We start from the raw sequence: 19,835 nt of genomic DNA on the forward strand, positions 1-19,835 counted from the left end.
TGCCTTGTTTAAGCCATTTGCTTGCAAAGAAGTGTGGCTGTCCTGCTGTCCCTGGCCCTCTGCCTGTATGGATCTGCACTGAGGGAAGTAGGAGTTAATGAGTTGCAGCTTTACAGTACTGACAAGCATGGTGCATAACAGCCAAACACAAACCCATGTATACACGCTGGAGTCAGCTCTGTAACCTCAGAGATGAGCACCAGTAGCTCTTGGGGAGTGAGGTTCAGTGTGTTACGTACCCTGGGTAGCTCATTGCACCCTTTATCATCCTCACGAAGAAAAGGAACTGTCCTTCCTTACCAGCCTAACATCCATTACAAGCTTCAAAATCCCATTCAGCTTCAAAATAGACCAATACTCAATAACATCTTGCCCTATCACACTATTTGTAACATGATCAATTCTCCAGTTTGCACTCTGATACATAGCTGCAGAACCACACATCACAATATTATTTTCTTACGTACTAATATTTCTAATCTCCATACTAATCCTAACAATCCAAAAACATATTTCTACTATAGATAGGCTGAGAAGCAGTTAGAATCATATAATTCCTCCTAATTGGCCAGTAATACGGCCAGGAAGAAGCCAACACAGCCACATTACAAGCCATGAATGGAGCTACTTTTAATAAACTTAGTAAAAAAAGAATGCTGATAGGTTTTAATTCAAAGTGATTCTGAAGATCATAATTATCTGGAGCTGCAGGAGGAAGCTGCCTTTCATTTGTCTTTATTTAAGTGGAAAAATATAAGGTGCTCCGATGTTGCTGCTTGGCAATGTGACGGGTGATAGAGGCGTCAGATACAGTTCTTTTGATTTTTGAAATATATTGCTTTTGCATTTGGGAGGTTGGATCAGGCCCACGTTTAAACAATTTGTAGACATAGAATTGCAAAGCTGACAGATCTAGTCAGTCTCTAAGTAAGCTACACCCGTATTCCAGGGAATATGAAGCATTCAGAAAATTCAGAAAAAGCAATTTTTGTCCCTAGTGGAACCTGTCTTGTTCTTGGCTTTTTAAAAGGAGAAAGGAAAATAGTGGGAGACAACAGATACAGAAAAGTGCAGGTCATATTAGGGCCATAAGGTTTACTATTTTAATCTGCAATGGAAGAAGAGGAATGAGCATTACTGAAAAATAGGACAAAGGAATGAAAACATCTGTGCTGTTCTAATTAAATCACATTTGAACACAGCATGCATTGTTGCTTGTTCAAACTTCACCTCGTGACAACACGAGAAACCAGCCTGAACACAGCCCAGGATTGATTCTTACTCGGAAATCCCTATCTTTTTTCAGGAGTCAGTGTCTGTGTGAAGGCATGTTTCTTCCCTGAGGTGCTGTAATTCTTCACCACATTGTTCATGTTGTACACTGCAGAGATAGGACTCACTTGGTCACCCACCAGGGTCTCCGATGCTATAGATGTTGAGCACTTTCAGGAGCTCAGGACTATTTTTATCTTGAGATCCTCATAACGTGAAGCGTTCCTGAAGGGATGATAGTCAGATATAGTCCTGTATAACTCTCTGTAACTGCAGGTGCAAAACCACATCAAGAAACGTCGGTGTCTTGAAAACTTGGCATGTAATATATAATGGCCAGTGGCGAAGCTTAGTGTCTGAGACTCTGGGATAGGCACCCTACATGACGAGTTTTAGAAATGTAACACTGACTGGCTCTACAGGTACTTCAGTGTTTCTTTAAATCTTCTGACTGAAATGTAAAGTGGTTCAGATACTGAGTCTATTCAGGCTACTACTCTGGAAACCCCTTTTTCACTTGTCTGTCATCTCTCTCCTTCAGATACCTGAAAGCAGATCTTTGCTTGCAGGATTCCTTATTCCTTGGTACTGCCTAAACCTCTGTATGGCTGCTTGCAGCTGCTTACTGCATTCTGTCCTTGCTGTGTCATTCCCCCATGACCTCCTAGCAAACCGCTCGCCACACCATCCTGATTTAAACTCCCAGTGGCACTTTTCTTCTTTACGAACAATCTGACCCTCTCTTGTAATATTAGAAGCACATTCTTCTTATCCACATTTACAAACCTTTTTTTTTTTTTTTTTTTAACTGGCTCCCTCCTTCCTCCACTCTTTGGTTTTGTATTTACCTGTCTGAACCACCCTGGGGCAGCACACTTTCTGTCCTGGGTGTTGCACAAAATGGCTCAGCAATCCTCTAAGTGTTACTTGGATAGTGTTATGGGATATACGACGATAGTGAGAAGCCCTGGAGGTGTCAGCATCTCTCTGAAAATGTTCCTTTCTGGTTGAGAGCAAGAAACATTACCAGGGCTATAAGGAGAAGCTGTGCCACTGATTGGTTACATGACAAGATGCAGAAAAAGGAACTAATCTTAGAAATTGCACACTAGCCTATGTTGTTGCTGTGAGTGAGGGTCACTGAGCTGGCACTTCTGCACTTGTGAGAAACAGTAGATTATTTTGTGGGTAGCAAAGGTCTGCCTAGACATGCCTGAGTTGGGAATGAGTCAGTGTCACTGATGGTGTGTACAACTGATGGACTTGTGCTGCAAGATAACCTTTAGCCCTTGTTCCCTCTCCGTTAACATCAGTAGTGACAAAATCAGACCCAGACAGAGGGGAGCACCATGCTCCAGAACTGTGGGGTTGCTGTCTGTGCTGTCGCGTTCCCCAGGGTGTGGGATTCGGCACTCAAGCATGGATCCACACAGATGGCTTTTGGAGTACTTTGTAAATGCCGGTTCAGTAGTTCTGTATTTACAGTCTAAGGACTGACAAGTTTTCACACATATGGTTCCCTCAAAAAGGCTCAAGGTTGACTCTAACCTGTAGAAGGCTGTTCAGGGCATTTTTTTTTTTTTTAAATCCAGCCCACAGGCATTCATAAAATGCAAAAGAGGGAGGGAGAGCTGGAATAAGAAGCTTTTGGAGTCATGAAGAAAAATCACCTTAATTTAAAGGAGGAAGGGGAGGAATCTGGCTTTATGTGTATAGTACAAATTAAGTGTGCCTGTGCTATGCTTATTTCTTATCGGGACTCTGTGAAGGCTGTATAAACTGCTGTGTCTGATCTCAGACTGCTGATAGCCTCGAATTCCTGGGGAACAATTGATCCAGCGCTTCTCATTAGTATGCTGCTCATTTTAGCATAAGGCCTAATTGTGTTTATTTCCACAAAGCTGCATCAACACAAAAACCTTGTTTATTGTTTTTTGAGGAAGATGGGGGATCGCAGAGGATTGTTCTAACGGGATTTTGTATGAAATGGTGGCACTTCAGCATCTTGTAAGATTGGTGAGAGATGCTGCACAAACTTGAAATTAATTAGTTGCAAAGCTTCAGTGTGGACTTCTACCCCTCCCTCTCCCAAACTAGACTTACAGGAGCTCAAAGCCAAATTATATTGATGATTGGGGGATTTGCTATTCTGAGACTGATTCTCTTATCACAGACACTAAGGTTTCATCCTACCCTAAGGCTTTGATGCTCTATCTTACTTTCTACATCTTGGCTTTGAGATGAAATAAAATCGTGGGCAAATAACAGCTGGATGTTTTGTGAGATAAACCCTGATGCTAGGGCACTGTGTCCTCCCACGTTTTTATAGCCACGCAACCTAAGGCAGCTTATCCGTGTTTCTCTGAGGGATGGAGAAATTCCTTCCGGTTTCATTTATTCTTTTTTTTCCAGGCATTTCATCTCAGAAGTTTTTACATGAGCAAATTTGTCCTATGTCAACAACTGAATTTTTAAAACAGGGCAAGAATTGTTTTGTTTTTCACAGTATGCATATTCTTGGTTGGCTAGAATATTTGTTTGTTGAATTTGTTAAAGACTTCATGTGTATGAGGTCACAAGCAGAACCTGACAAGCATAAGGAAAAAATAAGTACCAGTTCTAAAGATGAATAAGCTTTTCACTATTTTCCTTTACTAAGGGATATAAATACATACATTTTCTGAACTCGAGTTCCAAAAAGAAAACTGGCTTACCAATTACGTTGTGGGGCAGCTGTGGATATTTTCATCCTCTGAACAGGAACCCTAACCTATTGGATTACATTGTGTTGTGAATATTTTGTTGTCTGTGGTTTCTGTGCAGCTGGCATAAAAGGCAAACATGCCCTTTAAGAAATTGCTCAACTCCTTGAGATTTACTCATTCATCTGTCCATCCTTCTCTTACCATCTGCTTCTTTTGCTGTGGACATGTGAAGTTGCTCCATCCCTGCAGCAAAATGCAGCCTGGATAGTTCACAATCAGGGTTTCACATGAAGCAGAACTTCCCTGTCTTTGTAATCACAGATGGACTTGCCTCTCTGTCAAGGTGTAGCCCTATAAAGAAGCTGGGGTTTTTATTCCAGCTGCACATCCTCAAGCTCCTTCAAGACCCTATAGACTTATCTCTACGTCTGGGATGCCGGGCTGGAGGAAGAGCTTTGCCTTTTGTCTGCGGAGAATGCAAGACAGAGGTAAGACAAGAGGGGAATATGATAGCAAAGAGGGAGACTATAATTTATGGGATGCTTATGAGAAAGAGTTGGGTTCAATGTTTCTTTTTCTCCTCATTGATATTGCTGAAGCTGCAAGATCTATCCCAAAACCTGGGGCTTTTTAGTTAAAAAAACAGAACCACAATGTAGCTTTCCCATTAGAAAGCATATTTTAAACTTGAAATCTGTTCCTTTTCTGAAGTACTAGTCCAGATATGCGTGAGGATGATCCTACTGAATGCATCAGTGCTTTACTTATAGCTCTGTCTTGAATCTGAACCTGGCCTAGCAAATACAGCTTTTACAGTGGTGAAGTTGTGTCTATTAAAAGGCATCTACCAAAGCATAATAGTTGGGAATTTGAAAGCTCACCTACCTACTTCATGGTCTCTTTCCTTCTTTTAAAGAAAATACAGGGCTATTGATTTTGTCAGGTAGACAGATACATGCTCATTGTAGCTGTAACTTTCCAAAGAGGCTACTTTCTAGATTTGAGTTTAAACCCTGTTATTTATGTTCATTTAGTGTCATGGTGATGGTGTGAGCCATATTTATATCACCTTCACTGTTTGTGAAATGCTTCTGTTTATATCCCACAGCTTGAGATGAATTATTTTAAAACAGCAGGCTCATGTCAGCAAATACAGTTTTTCTGACATGGTGGCAGGAATCTTGGTCCTGTAGCACATTGCTAGACTGCTTTGGAGGAGGAGGGAGAATTTATATTTACTAGTCCTAGCGCAATATCTTTGCATTGCTGTTGGTGCTTTTTAGACATATATTGAATGGTATCATTAAAGTGTGAACTGAGTGGGATTTCAGATCAGTACAAAGCAGCATTTTTTTTTCCTTAGAACCACAGAAAGCTAGCCTGAGGTTTCTCATTTGTCTTCTCGGGCTGGAAATGCCAAAACATGTGTCTGTTTTAAGAATAAGTGTATACATAAAACCATCTTTGTTCTGTTGGTTATCAATAACCTTTGAATTGCACTTCGAGATGTAGATATGAAGATACCCCCTCTGCACGTTTCCTGTTTATGGACAGTCTAGTTCTTGACACTGAGCAGAAGATGGGCTGGCATAATTGAGCAAATTATAGCTCCGTGTATGATTTCCCAGTGCGCTGGAATGATCAAATACGCGTTCTTGGGCAGGACGTATCTCTGGCTTATGATCATTTTTACCTTGATGCACTGGAGAGGTTTAAATCAGCATAACTGGGTATGGAGTTTCTCTACCATATGGGCATTTGTTACCTAGCAGTCATCTACCATCTGCCTGTGTAGATGGCTAAGTGGCAGCTATGATTAATTTATTAAAAGAACAAAACTATCCTGTGTATGTATTCCTTCTCTGATACTCTGGTAGTGAAAAGCTGCTGTTAGATATTTTAGAATCAAGGGACTCTTTTCCTCCACTGTAGCTCAAAGCCTTGATGCATTCTAGTTTGGATTGCTCTTTATTTTCAACAGTTAGATTTATCTGCAATAAAGCATTTTTTTTCACTACCCATCATCTCATCAATTGCCCAAAAAATATGAAGTGGCAGAGGTTAAGTTGTCTTTCTAGACAAAGCAGTTGAGTGTTGTGCATGTTTGAGGAGATGCTCAAAAGGCTGTAGAGCAAAATATTCCCCAGGCACAGAGAGAGTGTCTAAGGAAGAAAGGGGTAGCTCTTCATGGCTCTCTCCCAGCTTCCCTCTGCAGCAATGTCAGAGAGGCGAGTCACTCGTGCCAGTGAGAAGATCACAATACAGTAGATGGCAGTACGAGACTGTTCTTGTAACCACGTAGTTCATATCTCAGCGGTACTGTCAGCAGTTAGCAGAGATTACCTTACATAAATGAGCATCTGCCTCTGCAGTTCCATGTCATCTCTCCAGCATCTGAGGAGTACATCAGTTTCTTCTCCCCGTTTCTCCAGTCTCATACATGTAAAGTTAGCTAAGAAATGAGACAAGTGGAGAACCCAGAAGTGCAAGAAGAGCTGACCCTGTGCTTCAGGCTGCCAGTTCAAATTCTGCGTATGTTAGTGGGACTCAAGTTTTGGCTTCTACTCTGGCCAGCTCTCTGAAATAAAAGTTGGACAAGTGCTTGTATGTTAGGTAGCATTAGCATAGCAGCTGCTGCACTTTCAAACTCATGGCTGACAATGGCTTTTCTGGGGATAAGACTGAAGATTAAATAGGTAAGGAATTATCCAAAAGGTCCATTAACTTTGCCAGGACACCAGAACACAGACCCTAAGGAAATCCAAATTTCTTTTGCTTGAGTGATTCTTGTTCTGTAGTTGAACAAGACTCCAACCCCCAGAACTGGCCTCTAGATACAAAAGTGACTTAAAATAGTAGCCCAGAAGGCACCAGAGTGTTGCTATATGTATCACAAAGGAAAGCTTAGGGTGATTATAGATGTTATTTTAGAAACAATTGAGGAAAGAAATATTGAGTCTCTGTACATAGAGAGAGCTTGGAAGTGTGTGTGGCATTGCTGCCATTAGTCAAATATAGACAAGTGGAATGAGAACTAGAGTAATACTTCAAAATGAATAACCACATCAGGCAAAAGTCCAATGATTGCTTTATTAAAGCCTTGATGAGTGCCAAGCAACTCCTTAGCTATACGAAGGAGCTGTACAAAATGTAATTTTCAGTATTTTATGAAATGCTGGAGGAGGGAGCCTACACTACATGGAAGTGAAGGGGGCTTTACATTTTTTTAACCCTTACCCACAGTGCTTGTTTCCTCACCCGCTAGTTTGGGAGAGATCTGAACACTGAAATGGCAATTACTGTCTTTTCCCATTCTCTTTAAATGTACATGCAAAAATACAGAGTGTTTCCATTAAGACCAACAGTCAATATCAATGATTTGCAACTGTCCTGCGTCCTTCTCTGATCTGAAAGGGACTGTAGTCATTAATGTGCTAGTGACAGCTGGAGCTGGGTCACAATGAGAAGGACAAAGAAGCAAGACAGTCATAGTAATGACTTCTAATGTATGTTGACAGAGCTATAGTGATTGCTTTCTGCACCCTGCACATTTCTTGAACTGCTTCTGTTCACCAACCAGAAAAAAGAAAAACATTGAATTTTATGTAGTGGCAAAATTAGTCTTCATGAGAGCAAATACCCATGTTCCTTACTGAGAGACTGATGGATACTGTTTCTCTGCTTACTATCTAGTGGAGCAGTTCTGAGCGCTTTTTGGTGAAACAGGTGAGTGCGTAAGGCCAGCTTGGGTTTAAAGGAAGTTCAGGAGAGAGCCTGAGACTGTGGCATGAATGGGAACTGAGTCCAAGCCTGTCTTCATGTCCTGAGCCACCTGCCACTGACACACAACTGAAAACTGCCTGGCAGCTACTGCTGTCATGTTAATAGATGGCACAGAAGTACTTCTGCTTCGTTTTTCTTCTGTGGTTGCTAAAAGATACTAAGCTATTCCCAGGAGAAATGGCAAATCCCAGGTGAGCAACTTTTTTTTACTTGCACAGCTGGTAAACAAGAAAGATGCAGTTTGGGAGTGCAGGGGCAGCTTAGAGATCCTTCGCCATGTAGAAACGTTTATTAATTAGGAAATCAAAGCAAAACGTAGAATGTGTCCTAACTGGAGCTTTTCCTGGGCTGCGATCTATCTGATACCTGGAGTTCTTGGTGATGCAGAGCTGGCACCTGAAAACTCTTTCACTTAAGTGATTTGTAACACTTCCCTGAGGCACCTCTGCAGTGAGGAGCAGAGATGAAAACTTACGTAGCCAGAGGCGAATCTTGCTAAGTGAATGCCTGGAATGAAAACCTTTATATAGCAGTGGGACGGTGTGGGGATCTTTACCATGGGTAAATGGTGATAAGCACTGTTCTTGCCTGAGAGGATTATGTGACTCCATGAAGGTGAACACTTGGATATGGTGTGAATGGGTGATATTTTATCAGTGATGCTGTGGATGTGTCTAAGGGCAAAGATGATGATGTGAGGGAGAAATAAACAGAAGTGAAAAAGGGGTAGAGGGAGTCCTGAAAACAGGGAAAGGAAAGAACATTTTTGAAAGGAAAAGAACATTTTCCCAGCAACAACATCTTCAATCACGAGTTAGAAAAGTGGCTCCTACATTGCTGTGACTGAGTCAGTTCAGGCTTGTTTTCAAATTCTCCTATCTTCCTAAATAACAGTCCAGATCACACAGTATCTTCACAGTAACACAGAAAAAGCTGTCCGCCGGTGATCCTGAAGAGGCTTTCACACAGGATGGGACCAATTGGTGTTGTCTTTTAGGTTTTACAGTTGTAAGCAAATATTAACAGTATTAAGCAACTGTATCATCTGCTAGTGCTTCAGGCTCTGTGCCGACTGCTTTGATTTGGAGGGTTCAATAATACATAGCATACACAGTCACCTCAGAGTATTGAATTCCTCAGCAGCCTGAAAATCAAAAGGCAACAGCTACAGTGGAGCTTGGGCACTGCACAGCCTTAAACCCCTCTGTTAGCAAAGAGACACAGACCTCTGAGTCTTTCTTAAACACTGATATTTTTGGGCAAGCAGTGAAGAGATGCAAAGCTCCTCTGGATTTGCCTTGCTACGCTGTGTGGTCCTCCCAGTACCATCTTGTGTGTGGCTGAGTCACTGGCAGGTAAATGTGGATAACCTCTGTGGTGGGGCATCGACAATAAATGATGAGATTATTGTGTTTTCGGGAAGACAAAGTGGATGTCCAGTTTAGCAATCTTGGCAGAAAAGGTGTCTTGTGATACCTTAAACCACTGGGTTTGCTGGCTGGTAGGCAGCCTCACTGCTTCAGCACCCAGAGCTTGTTGCACGCTTACTTTGCAGGGCTCATGCAGAGCAAAGATGACTTTGGAAGAGGCTGAGGGACTGGTCTAAGTCCCTTTGTGCTTATGTTGTAATTTTCAAAGAAGGAGGTGAGGAACTAGCTTTGGAGCTGATTCCAAGTGTGTCTTTGAGACAGAAACAAGGAGCACTTGAGCTGCCTTCCAGCAGGAACAGTGCACAGTGGTGACCATATCCTTATAGTGCCCGTAAATGGGGTCTATACTTGCGTCAATGAATCATAGAATAGTTTGTGTTGGACCCATTCCAACAGCTCCATATCCTTCTTATGTTGAGGATTCCAGAACTGGACACAGTACTCTAGATGAGGTCTCACAAGAGAGGAATAAAGGGGCAAAATCACTTCTCTCAACCTGTTGGCCACGCTTCTTTTGAAGACCACGATATGGTTGGCCTTCTGGGCTGCGAGCACACATTGCTGGCTCATGTTGAGCTTCTCATCGATCAGCACCTCCAAGTCCTTCTCTGCAGGGCAGCTCTCAATCACGTCATCCCCCATTGTGTACTGAAAACAGGGCCACTTGGCGCTGTTGAACCTCATGAGGTTCTCAGAGGCCCACTTCTCTATCCTGTCCAGGTCGGCTGGAATTAATGAAATCCAGAGATATTCTCTCTGCCTGTCTAAAAGGTATTCAGCCTTTCAGAGAGATGAGTATCACCCAGTAGAGACAGATTGCTTCTAGCTTTCAAAGCCTAGTTGGACGTGAGCACTTCTGCAGAAGTCCATAGGATGAATGTATGCCCTGAAGTTCCTAACAAGAATCAGGCAACAAAACAAGTAAACTGTACACTGCCTGTGTTTAAGACAAAAAAGAACCAGGCTGGATTAGTAAGTAAACTTGCTATTAATCAACCTCTGGTGGCGATAGCAAAGTAAAGATAATCCATTTTAAAACTGCCTTTAACCTTCTACCATGACAGGATTATTTTTAAATTCCACAATCTCAACGCTGTTCACTGCTGCCTGTGGCTTATGGGATCCACTTCTGCATACAGGTAAGAGTGTAGCAGTCACCACTGAAACAAACCCATCCTGACTGTGTTCTGACAAAGATTAATGCCTCATATCCCCAGTCCGATTCCTTGTGCCTGGGAGGTAAAACTAGAGACTGCTTCTTCATTAAAGCAGCTATGTGCTGTTTACATGTGATGGTGGGATGGAAACAGGTTGCCCACAGTCCCCGGCCTGCCCCACATACAGTTATAAGGATACAAGATGCACTGCTTCAACACTCAAAGTATCCCACCCTCAGTAGAGGAAGAAGATTTATCTTTTACTTAATTAAGTTCAGAAGGAGGAGAGAGAAAGGAAAAGATTATTCTAGATACCTAAATAGATTTCCTTTGTGCAGGATTACTTAGGTCAAAGTAATTTCTAGCTTGATCTTAGCTATTGAATGCTGTCAGGCAGGAGCAGTAGGTCAATATGAGAGGGGAAAGCCCACAGTCCCCTCTGCTTCCCAAGAGGGTTTCATGATGCCTCTGTTGAAACCATGGTACTTGTGGTACACCTTCATTCAGGCTGCTGGGAATGGTGGGAGGACTGAACACCACTCCTAAGGGTCTCCCAAGTTCCAGATCTTCACTGACTCAGAAATAGCAAGAGGAAAACTCAAATCACTTGATTTGTGGCTGAAAGTGAAGATTTCCTCATTTCACTAATTTTGCTCGTTGCATGGAGTCAATTTATTCTCATTGTGGGATGGTGAAGTGAGCGACCATCAAGGTGAGGGAACACACAACAGAAGAATTTGCTGGAGGTGTCTGGAGGCATGCAGATCAGGGACAAAATGGAAGCTGAAAAGCCTGGATATTCTCCCTTCCACCTTGCAAGAAAATGGAATTAGTACTTGGGAGCTTTCTTTTACCACACATGTGATACCACTGTCTGCTCACTACCTCATGCATACAGTGTGCAGGAGAGTGTGAGATCCACTTGGCTTGAAAAGCCTGGTTTGCATGCTTGGTGGCAGGCAGCGGCCAACTCCTGAGACTGGAAAACTTGGTGCTTTCATTTTTTCTTCTTACAGCTGTACTGGTATTTAGCACAGTGGACCCAAATCTCTTCTCATATGCCAAAGAAAGTTGCTGGGAGAGAGGGGCAGAGCTTGAAGATACTCAGGGCTGTAGAGACTATGTTCTCTACAAACCCATTAAAAGCAAATCTGCAACTCAAGACCTACTGTCACTCCTCCAGTCCCAGAGAGACACATGCAAGGAAAACCTGCTTTTTGTTCTGAGCTGTGCTGCTCATTTAAGATGCAGGCACTGCAGGGTGGAGACTTTACCTTTTGCCCAGCTTGCAGGCAGCTGGGATCTCAGTCATGCTGTACTTGTTGTGTTCTCCTGTGGGGCGAGAACCACCAGCCAGCAAAACAGTCAATGCAGTTAAGTCCTCGGTTGATCCAAACAGGTCAGCCTGTCTCAGGGCATGTGGCCAAAAAAGGAATGTATGCCTCACAAATTTGGTTTGACAATCCTTTCTGCAGGGTGGTGCAGCTGGGTGGGAGGACAGCAGCACCTTCTAAAGATGTGGCAGTATCCATGTTGCTGTGGTGCTCAAAATCCTACAGCTGGACATTTCAGTCATACTGACAGATTAGACATTGCTCAGGGGCATGGATATTCACTTCTAAGGTTTCCTATGGACTTTCTGCTGCTTGAAATATCCTTCCATGACTTCCCTCCAAAGATGTACCATAGCATCTGTCATATTGATTCTGCTTATGAATTCACAACCAGTATTTTTAGCTGTGTTTTGTTTTCTCTAACACAGTTTCCCATGTGAGCACTGAAGTTAGGCTAACATGCAGCGCTTGAGAAAATCTCACCACGCTAGCTTTGGCTCTTTCTACAATAATATATGTGTCAAATTTTAGAAACCCTCAGCTAATTTTTCAGCTAGTAATGTGCTTGCTGTTTTCATGTTTAATTATGTTTGTGGCACCAATGTCTTTTAAAGTAGTACTGTTGTAGCCATGAGATTTAAGGCAGAGTCTTCTGTGCAACCAGCTGGTGCGAATGGCAAAAAAAGATGAGCTTTTAGGTACAAAAAGCATCAATTTGACTTTGCTTTTAAAAGCCCCTTCCTATATCATGTTTTCTTCAGACTTTAATTACTTTTCCTCAGAGCAATGTTAGATCACTAACTATCATTTTACTGGGAATCCTTTTTGAATACCCAGAATCTGAATATCATCAAGCAATTACAAATTACAGCTGAGGAAACTGAGGCACAGAAAGAGCAGGTGATCTGCCTGTGTGAGTGGCCGAGTCAGTCATATAATCCGACAGCAGTTATCTTGTGTGCTGGGTTTTAACCATTGAACCATTTAACCACTGATTCATAGAATCACCAGGTTGGAAAAGACCCTACCGGATCATCGAGTCCAACCATTCCACCACTGTCTCCTTCCAACAGGATGTTTGCTGGCTTCAGATTAGTCCTTCTCTAAAAAGCTTCTGAGTTTTGCTGTGGGCTAAAATACTTGGCTTGTATCACAAACAAAGTTAGCGTGATGTGCCCTGATCCAGTCCGGCTAAGGAGTTGTGATTTGCTGGGAGTCCTACCAGGTACATTTGCAATGGAATTGCAGAGGGTTGTGTTTCCCCCTGAGCAGCAAGCTGTAGAGTAGTGCTCTATTTAGAGTGAAGAAAGAAACTCTTTAAGAAGTTAGAGCTGGATGAGGAATCAATCCCTACTCATGTTTCTACTCTGATGGTAAATGTAGGCAAAAACATCTTTTTGTTTCTGGGAATGTTTCTGTGCTGCTGGTGGAGGATAGGTAGGGTCTGGGCGACAGCAGTGCTGATAGTTCTCAGCTGATCTCTCTTAGAAGTGATTGCTCCAGCTGGCTGGAATAAGCCAGGTGCTATCCTTTAAGCTGATGGGTAACGCTCCGGTTACAAATGAGGAAGGGAGTCAGCCTGTAGAGAGCTGCTCTTTACTGAGATGGGAGCTTTTTATCAAGTTCTGTGGTGTTATCGCAGTTGGATCCTTATCCCTTCAAATTTCCCCAAAATTGCAGACTTTGGTAGGTTTCTGCTTTTTTTAGTCTCTTTCTTCACCTTCTTCTTTCTGCACAAAGTGCTTTTCTCCCTGGATGTGTGCTGAGCTGCAGGAGTTTTTTTCTAGCAGCAGAGTGCTCCAAGGCACCTTTGGGTTGAGCAGCTCCAGTTTTCACCAGGCAGTGGAGAGGTTTCCAGCCTCCCACTGCAGAGCCTGGCATATGCCGTGTCACACTCGGCTGCCCTGTAACCCCGGCTGCCACTGTCTGAAATGGCAAATGCCTCTCGGGCACGAGCTGTGGGCAGAGCAGTGAAGATAGGACTGCTGCCCCTTAACAGGCTGCTTGGCTGCCCTGGGGCAACTGCTTTTCATTCAGGTGGGCACAGAAAAGTTACTCTGAGAATCAAGCTGGGGTCCTTATGGATATATCTAGATGGATGTATTCCTTTCACAGTGCAGCTACCGTGTCCAGTCCAGGTGGTGTCAGATGTTAGTGTTCTGAAACCAGAATTAGCTCACACTGTCCCAAGGAGAGCTCGGTCCATGATATTTTAGATTCTAGCAGATGTTGCACGTAATATCACTCTCACAAAGGGAAGCAGAGATGCAGAGCGAGACCTACCAGCCAGCTAATAAAAGGCCTAACGAAGAACAAAAAAAGCTGCCAGTCACTGCATAGATATGTTGCCCCCAGGAAATTAAAAATTCGAAAGCCACGGCACATGCAATAAACAGCTTCTTTGTGTCCGTGTAAAAGCACTGGAATCTCTGGAATATTAAGAAACGACAAAGGCGTTTTTCTGGTCCTCCCCCCATTCCTTCAGCTGCTTGCAAGCGGTTGTGAAAAAGATGCTATCGCTCAGCCTGGGCCGTCGTACAACTTTATTTACCGAGAACCCCAGCTGAGCACAAGCCCTGGCAGGGAGGAGCGCACCTGCAGGGCGAGAGGCGCCAGGTGGAGGCGGCGAGGAGGATGCGGAGCACCAAGAGCGGCTTTTCTCTCCCCTTCCTCTGCGCCTATTTGTTCGACATCAGCCGGCGCTGCGGGACCCGCAGGAGCCCCGGTAGGGCGAGAGGGCGGTGCGGGGCAGCCCGCTGTCTCAGCAGAGCCCACCAGGGGCACAGGGAGCAGCCGGGGGTGTTCTTTTCCCCTTCCCCCCCCCCCCCCCCTCCTCTCCCCGCACCTGCGCGGCGGGGCGGGCGGGGCCGGGAGCGCCGCCGCACGCACCGCCCGCTAATAAAGCGGCGGGGAGCCCGCTTCGGCTCCGCTCCCGCCGGCCCCCCCGGGCCCCCAGAGCCTGTGTCGCTGCCCCGGGGGGCGGCAGCAGGAGGAGCAGCTCTGCCGCGATGCCGGGCTGGAGGAAGAGCCTCGCCTTGTGCCTGCAGCGGATGCAGGAGGATGGTGAGCGCGGCCGCGGGGGGAAGGATGCTCGGATCTCTCCTCCGCCTCGCTTCTCCCTTGTCCCTGGGGCGGGGGCGGCCCTTTGGGATGAGGACGCTCCTCTGCTGGCCCGGAGCGCCGCGAACGAAGGGGCTGCGGGGGGGGGGGAGATGCTTTTCGGGCCGGTAAACTTTGCTGCGGCGCCTGCTCTTCCATCCCCGGGCTCGCTTGGTACCTGCTTTTTGGTACCAAGAGGCGAGAGGGGGCTACGCGGTCCTTTCGGCTTTTTTAGAGGGGCTTGCAGCATCCGAGCTCGAACTTTTTAAAGCTCCTGGTGCTGTTGTTTTCAACCGGCAATTCTTCTTAGTGCCCAGCTCCAGCTGGGAGCTATAAAGAGCTCGCGAATTGCACAGAGAAGGTGTCTTCGTAGTCCGATCCCTGTTGTGCCTCTTGCTGTTGCTCGCAGGGACGGTGAATTATTTTGTTTACGTGCTCGAGAGTGTGATGTTAAATAAATGCTGGACCTGCAGCTCATAAAAGTTGGGAGAAGACATCCACAAGGTGGCACAGCGCGAGAGAGGTTTAAACCTTGCACTTTGGCTCCTGGGTTTATAGATGAACAGGGGCGAGAGTGGTGGGGAAAGTTTATGCCTCAGAAATGAAGCGCAGTTCTTATGTGCTCCTGTAAGACTTGGGTGGAGGAGCTGATCTGGGATAGGCAAAAGCGAGACGGAACGTGTGGCCCCACGCATTCAGTTGCTTTGGTGCAGGTGGTTAACAGCAGTGTTTTCTTTGCGCCCCTTCCCCCGACTGCTTCTTTATATTGTGAGCTGTTAAAGTCTGTTTACCAAACCCCTGAAGCAGCACTGCCCTGTCATTTGGCGTGAGTATTGCAAATCAGCAGGGGATTCTTTGGTCCTCCTAGTTAATAAGCGTAGAGAGAAATTGTGCTGTTAGATACCCCCTGTAAGATACCTAGACAGATTTGTTAAGCTGCTGAGTCTTTCTGGTGCTGCGTCCTTGCTCCCATTGCTTTGGTAGAACACCTTCTATTTCTGATGTTTGACCCCTCCGGGACTATAGCTTTTTACTCAGACTCCAGCCACCTGAGACAGAGCTATTAAAAATCTTGTCCTGTAGAAGAATCAATCTCCTGTTTGACACACTGAGACTTGTTGGTGTGACTTCAGCCCTATTGTGGTGCAGTGCTTTGTAACGCTGCCCTGCTGCAGCTGACAGGGATGCTCTTGCACTGCTGGACCAGCGATGGCATTAGGGGCCTTAAAACATTTATAGCAGCGAGCTCTCGATGTACAGCTGTCCTGGCTTACTATGTTTGCCAGGTTATTTTCTCTATGACTTCATATGCATGTACTGGCTCTTGTTTTTGGGGTCTATATAATGCCTTTCTTCCTCCTCTTCCCTCCTTCTGACTTCAGTCCCAGCACTGCAGTGAGTCTGTCAGGCGTGCATCTCTTCAAATATGCTGAGCACTTTCTGTAGTGACGCTGAGTTTATTTACATGGGTGCTCATGAGTAGTTGGTCTTTTGAAGTTAACATTTAGTTAACCACAGAATGGTTTATCTGGAGGAATAAATCTTGCAGGCTCAAGCTGATGTGTTTTGTAGAGGAGACAGATGCCTGCTAAAGAATGTGCTAAGTTTGTAGGAAACTTCTTTCGCCTTTCCCTAAGGCGACCAGTTAGATGGTTGTATTACAGCATGCAACTCTGCAGGGGTAGCAGAGAAGGTATTTGGTAATGTTTTTGTAGTACTGCAGTGTTAACAGGCATGGTGGGGGCTTTAACTGGATGCTGGAGAAGGCTTTGTGTCTGTCACATGTGATGCTGCCAGGAAATCTCTACAGGGCTCAGGTCGGATTTCAGTTTGCAAAACAGCCTCCAACCAGTCCATGAAGAAATACTGACTTCTGTTTTTCCTTATGGCTGCCTTGTTGGCCTCTCCATGGGCATGCAGATGTAGTTTTTGTTTTAAATATCCGAGCTTGGAGCTTCTCCAGACATGAATTCTCTGGCCCATCAGTGTGCTAACTTTTTCTGAGGGCTGTGGTACTTGAGGTTCCAAAGGAAATGTCTTGGCGCTCGGAAGCAACACATTTGTCATTAGAAGAGTGGTGTATTTTGGTTACTGAATGTTAATGTGATGAGCATCTCTTGCAATTTGCAGCTATTCAGTGCTGGGCTGGAAGCTTCATTAATCACAATTGGTATTCAAAAGGTCAGCCTGGTAAGTCACATAGGGAAATGCAAGATAGATGTGAACTGTGCTGAAGCATGATTGCTATTTCAAAACGCCACCCACAGTGGTGTTTATGCCTGTTTGCCTTAAAAATTTCTGTCCTTTGAGAGCTGGGGGTGACTCCTGACCAGTGTGCAGAAATGCTTCATACTGTGATGTGCGTTTATATCACACCACCAGAGGGTTGTACATTGGCTATGCTATTCCTTATTCTCTTTCTTGCAGGGAAAAGAATTTATGTTAATGGCTTGGAAATTCTTGGTGGAAAATGTGTTCCCTCCAACCTGTGTTGGTAACAGGCTGTTACTCCCAAGTCAGGGGGTTGATTTGCTTCTCTCTGTGCAACTATGGGGTTGTCTTGGACCTGGGAGCAGAGGTTGGAGCATACAGCCAGGCAGTTCTGTCCATAGCTGTGAATGCAGAGCTGTATGAATAGACCTCTTGATGATTTATCTCCTTGGCAGCAGGTCCACGCTTGGGGCAGTGGAGAGAACTAGATGGCCGTGCAAGACCCTCTCCCATCCCCATTTCCCCCCTTGTGCCTCTGTCCTTTATGCAAAGACTACAGCTTTTGAATTGTATTGTTGCTGCTGCCAGGCTTTCAGTAGCATGAGAAGCAAAGGCTAATTTTTGCATTGGGAGCATGAATGTATGTGGGCAGGTGGGAAAGTCTCTGGGGATTTTGGCATATCTGAGTGGATGTGGAAACTGGATGCCTAGAATGGATGAACTGTATCTGCAGACAGAGCAGTGGAAATGCTTTTATCCTAACTGATGAAAATAAGTGTTATCTAGACGCATATGACTTGTATAACATGGGTCATGGTAGTGGGCAGACATCTTCTGCTGAATCTGAGAATGTTTTTGTGCTTCTTTTGGGAGGAAATACAGGATTTGAGTGTAAATATAGGTTGTTGATACAATTCCCCCTTCCTTCCCCAGATGGTTTTCCTTCAATAAAACTAGAAAATTTGACTCTCACCTTAACACTCCAATATGATGCCTCATTTAAAAAAAACCCAGCAAACCCCAAAATTTAAAGACTGATGTAATAGGATTATAAAATGTGAGGAAAGTTACCCACCTCTTGCATGAATCATGGAGCAGCTGGAAGGAAGGAGGGGGAAAGGGGCACCTTAGACCTGCTCCAAGAAGAGACAATATTGCAGGATTGCATTGCTGCCGTTTGCTTCCTTCCTTGTATATGGCTCCATGCTGGTTACCTTGGAAACAGCTGTAAGAGCATATAGGGGCATTTTGCTGCCATGCAGCCACGGGCAGAGGTGTCCCATGGTGCGTGGGGAAAGCGAGATCCTTTGTGGTGCAAGTCGATTTATCGGGTGAGGGCAACAGAGTGAAATCCCTCTGCAGTATCTCCTTTTCTCACCTGCCTTATCTTACTGCAGGTGCAATTTGGTAGGAGTTAAACCCTGGGGAGAATTTAGCAAGGGGCTGTATTTTCCTGGGTTTGGCAGAGCTATTTAAATTTTTATCAAGGCGAAGGTAAAAATATCACAGCAGACTCTTCAGAGGGGTTTATAACAGCTGGGCTATAAACATCAGCTTTTTATTCTGTCCTCAGAACAGTGCATGGGGATATTTTGCTCCATAGCTGTGAAACTATGATTATGACTGGAAGCAGGATTGTTCTTTATTTAATCATGTGCATCAAGAAGAAACATCTCAATAAGATGGAAGTATGCTGGTCTTCCTTGATTAGCAGAAAATTAGATCTTTCATTGAGTTCCATGTTGTTTGCGTTAATGCATGTGATGTGTAGAATAACTAAAATAGAGTAACTGTAAAAAAAAATTGAATTATCTTTTGTTAACTTACCCATAAACATTCTGATTTTGCAAACTGTGGTGTGCATGACTTGAAATCAGTTGAACTATTCTGCTGCTTAACATTGTTTGCTCCTGTGCTTGCCACATCAGAAATAATCCAGTCATTCAGAACGGAGGGTTTGTATTAATCAAGTTGTTTTAGAACCATCCTTCAGTGCTGGGTTGAGTCTGTTCAGTTTTAGTATGTTACTTTACAGCATCCTTTTGTCCAAACCTACAATAATATGATCTATTGTACTGGCACTTGTTTTCAGTAAAGAAATTCAACTGGATAGCTGTCACGTAAATAGTGTGCAGTTGAACTGCTCTGTGGTTGAAGGGCTGTAATGTCTGTCTGCTGAATGCAACATATTAATAAATTCCTGCATGTGATGCTCTTACTTTTTGGTGCATCCAGGCTTTGTTGGAGATGAGGACTTGCACACGAGTGCTCAGGAATTTATGAGCTGCTCTCTGTTGGTAATACTCAGCCCACTGGTTTTAAACAAAATGAAAAAATAGAGGTTCTGACCCTCCAGTGAATTGTGGTGGGGAATCAGGGTTGCTTGAAGGCTGCGGTGGTAATGTATGAGGGATAATGTTAATTCATCAAAATTATGGGACAGCCAGAGCAAATCCTTCTAGACTTTGATGGGGTCTTTTTTTGTTCATTAATATGTTGATGTGGATTTGGCAGCCATCAAGTGAGGAGTAATAGCTGCACCCAGGTGCTGTGCTTGCCGGCTCCCCTCCTCACTGGCTGTCAACGCAGTCACGCTGTGCTCAGTTTGGGCTGCCGCTTTTGATCCTGTACTTCAGCAATTGTAAAATTCAGCTCTGATTGAGAAGCCCTGCACAACGTAGGGATAAGGCCAGAAGGGTTTTACAGAATGACTCTAAAGCCTTGTTGGAATTTGATTAAAGACAGAAATGGATCATTCACAGAATTCAGCTGTAGGAAACCATATGGATATCATGCAGTTCTGCTCTTTCTCACTTAAGCTGTTGCACTCTGTAGGGCTTCTTG

At 44.3% G+C, this 19,835-nt stretch overlaps 1 protein-coding gene across 3 annotated transcripts in view; it reads left to right on the plus strand.

Moving 5' to 3' along the window:
* Positions 1 to 4,395: 4,395 nt before the first annotated feature.
* Positions 4,396 to 19,835, plus strand: part of GRIP2 (glutamate receptor interacting protein 2) — a 261,667-nt gene continuing 246,227 nt past the window's right edge. The window contains exon 1 of one of the 3 annotated variants that reach the window (XM_069865786.1): positions 4,396 to 4,465. In XM_069865786.1, coding sequence (XP_069721887.1) covers positions 4,411 to 4,465 — 55 coding nt within the window. In that variant the 5' untranslated portion in view covers positions 4,396 to 4,410. Of the gene's footprint in view, positions 4,466 to 14,600; positions 14,745 to 19,835 lie in introns of those variants that run through there. The other 2 variants (XM_069865785.1, XM_069865789.1) reach the window with 2 other exon arrangements.

This window comes from Phaenicophaeus curvirostris, chromosome 11 (genome assembly GCF_032191515.1).
Source record: "Phaenicophaeus curvirostris isolate KB17595 chromosome 11, BPBGC_Pcur_1.0, whole genome shotgun sequence".
Classification (NCBI taxonomy): domain Eukaryota; kingdom Metazoa; phylum Chordata; class Aves; order Cuculiformes; family Cuculidae; genus Phaenicophaeus; species Phaenicophaeus curvirostris.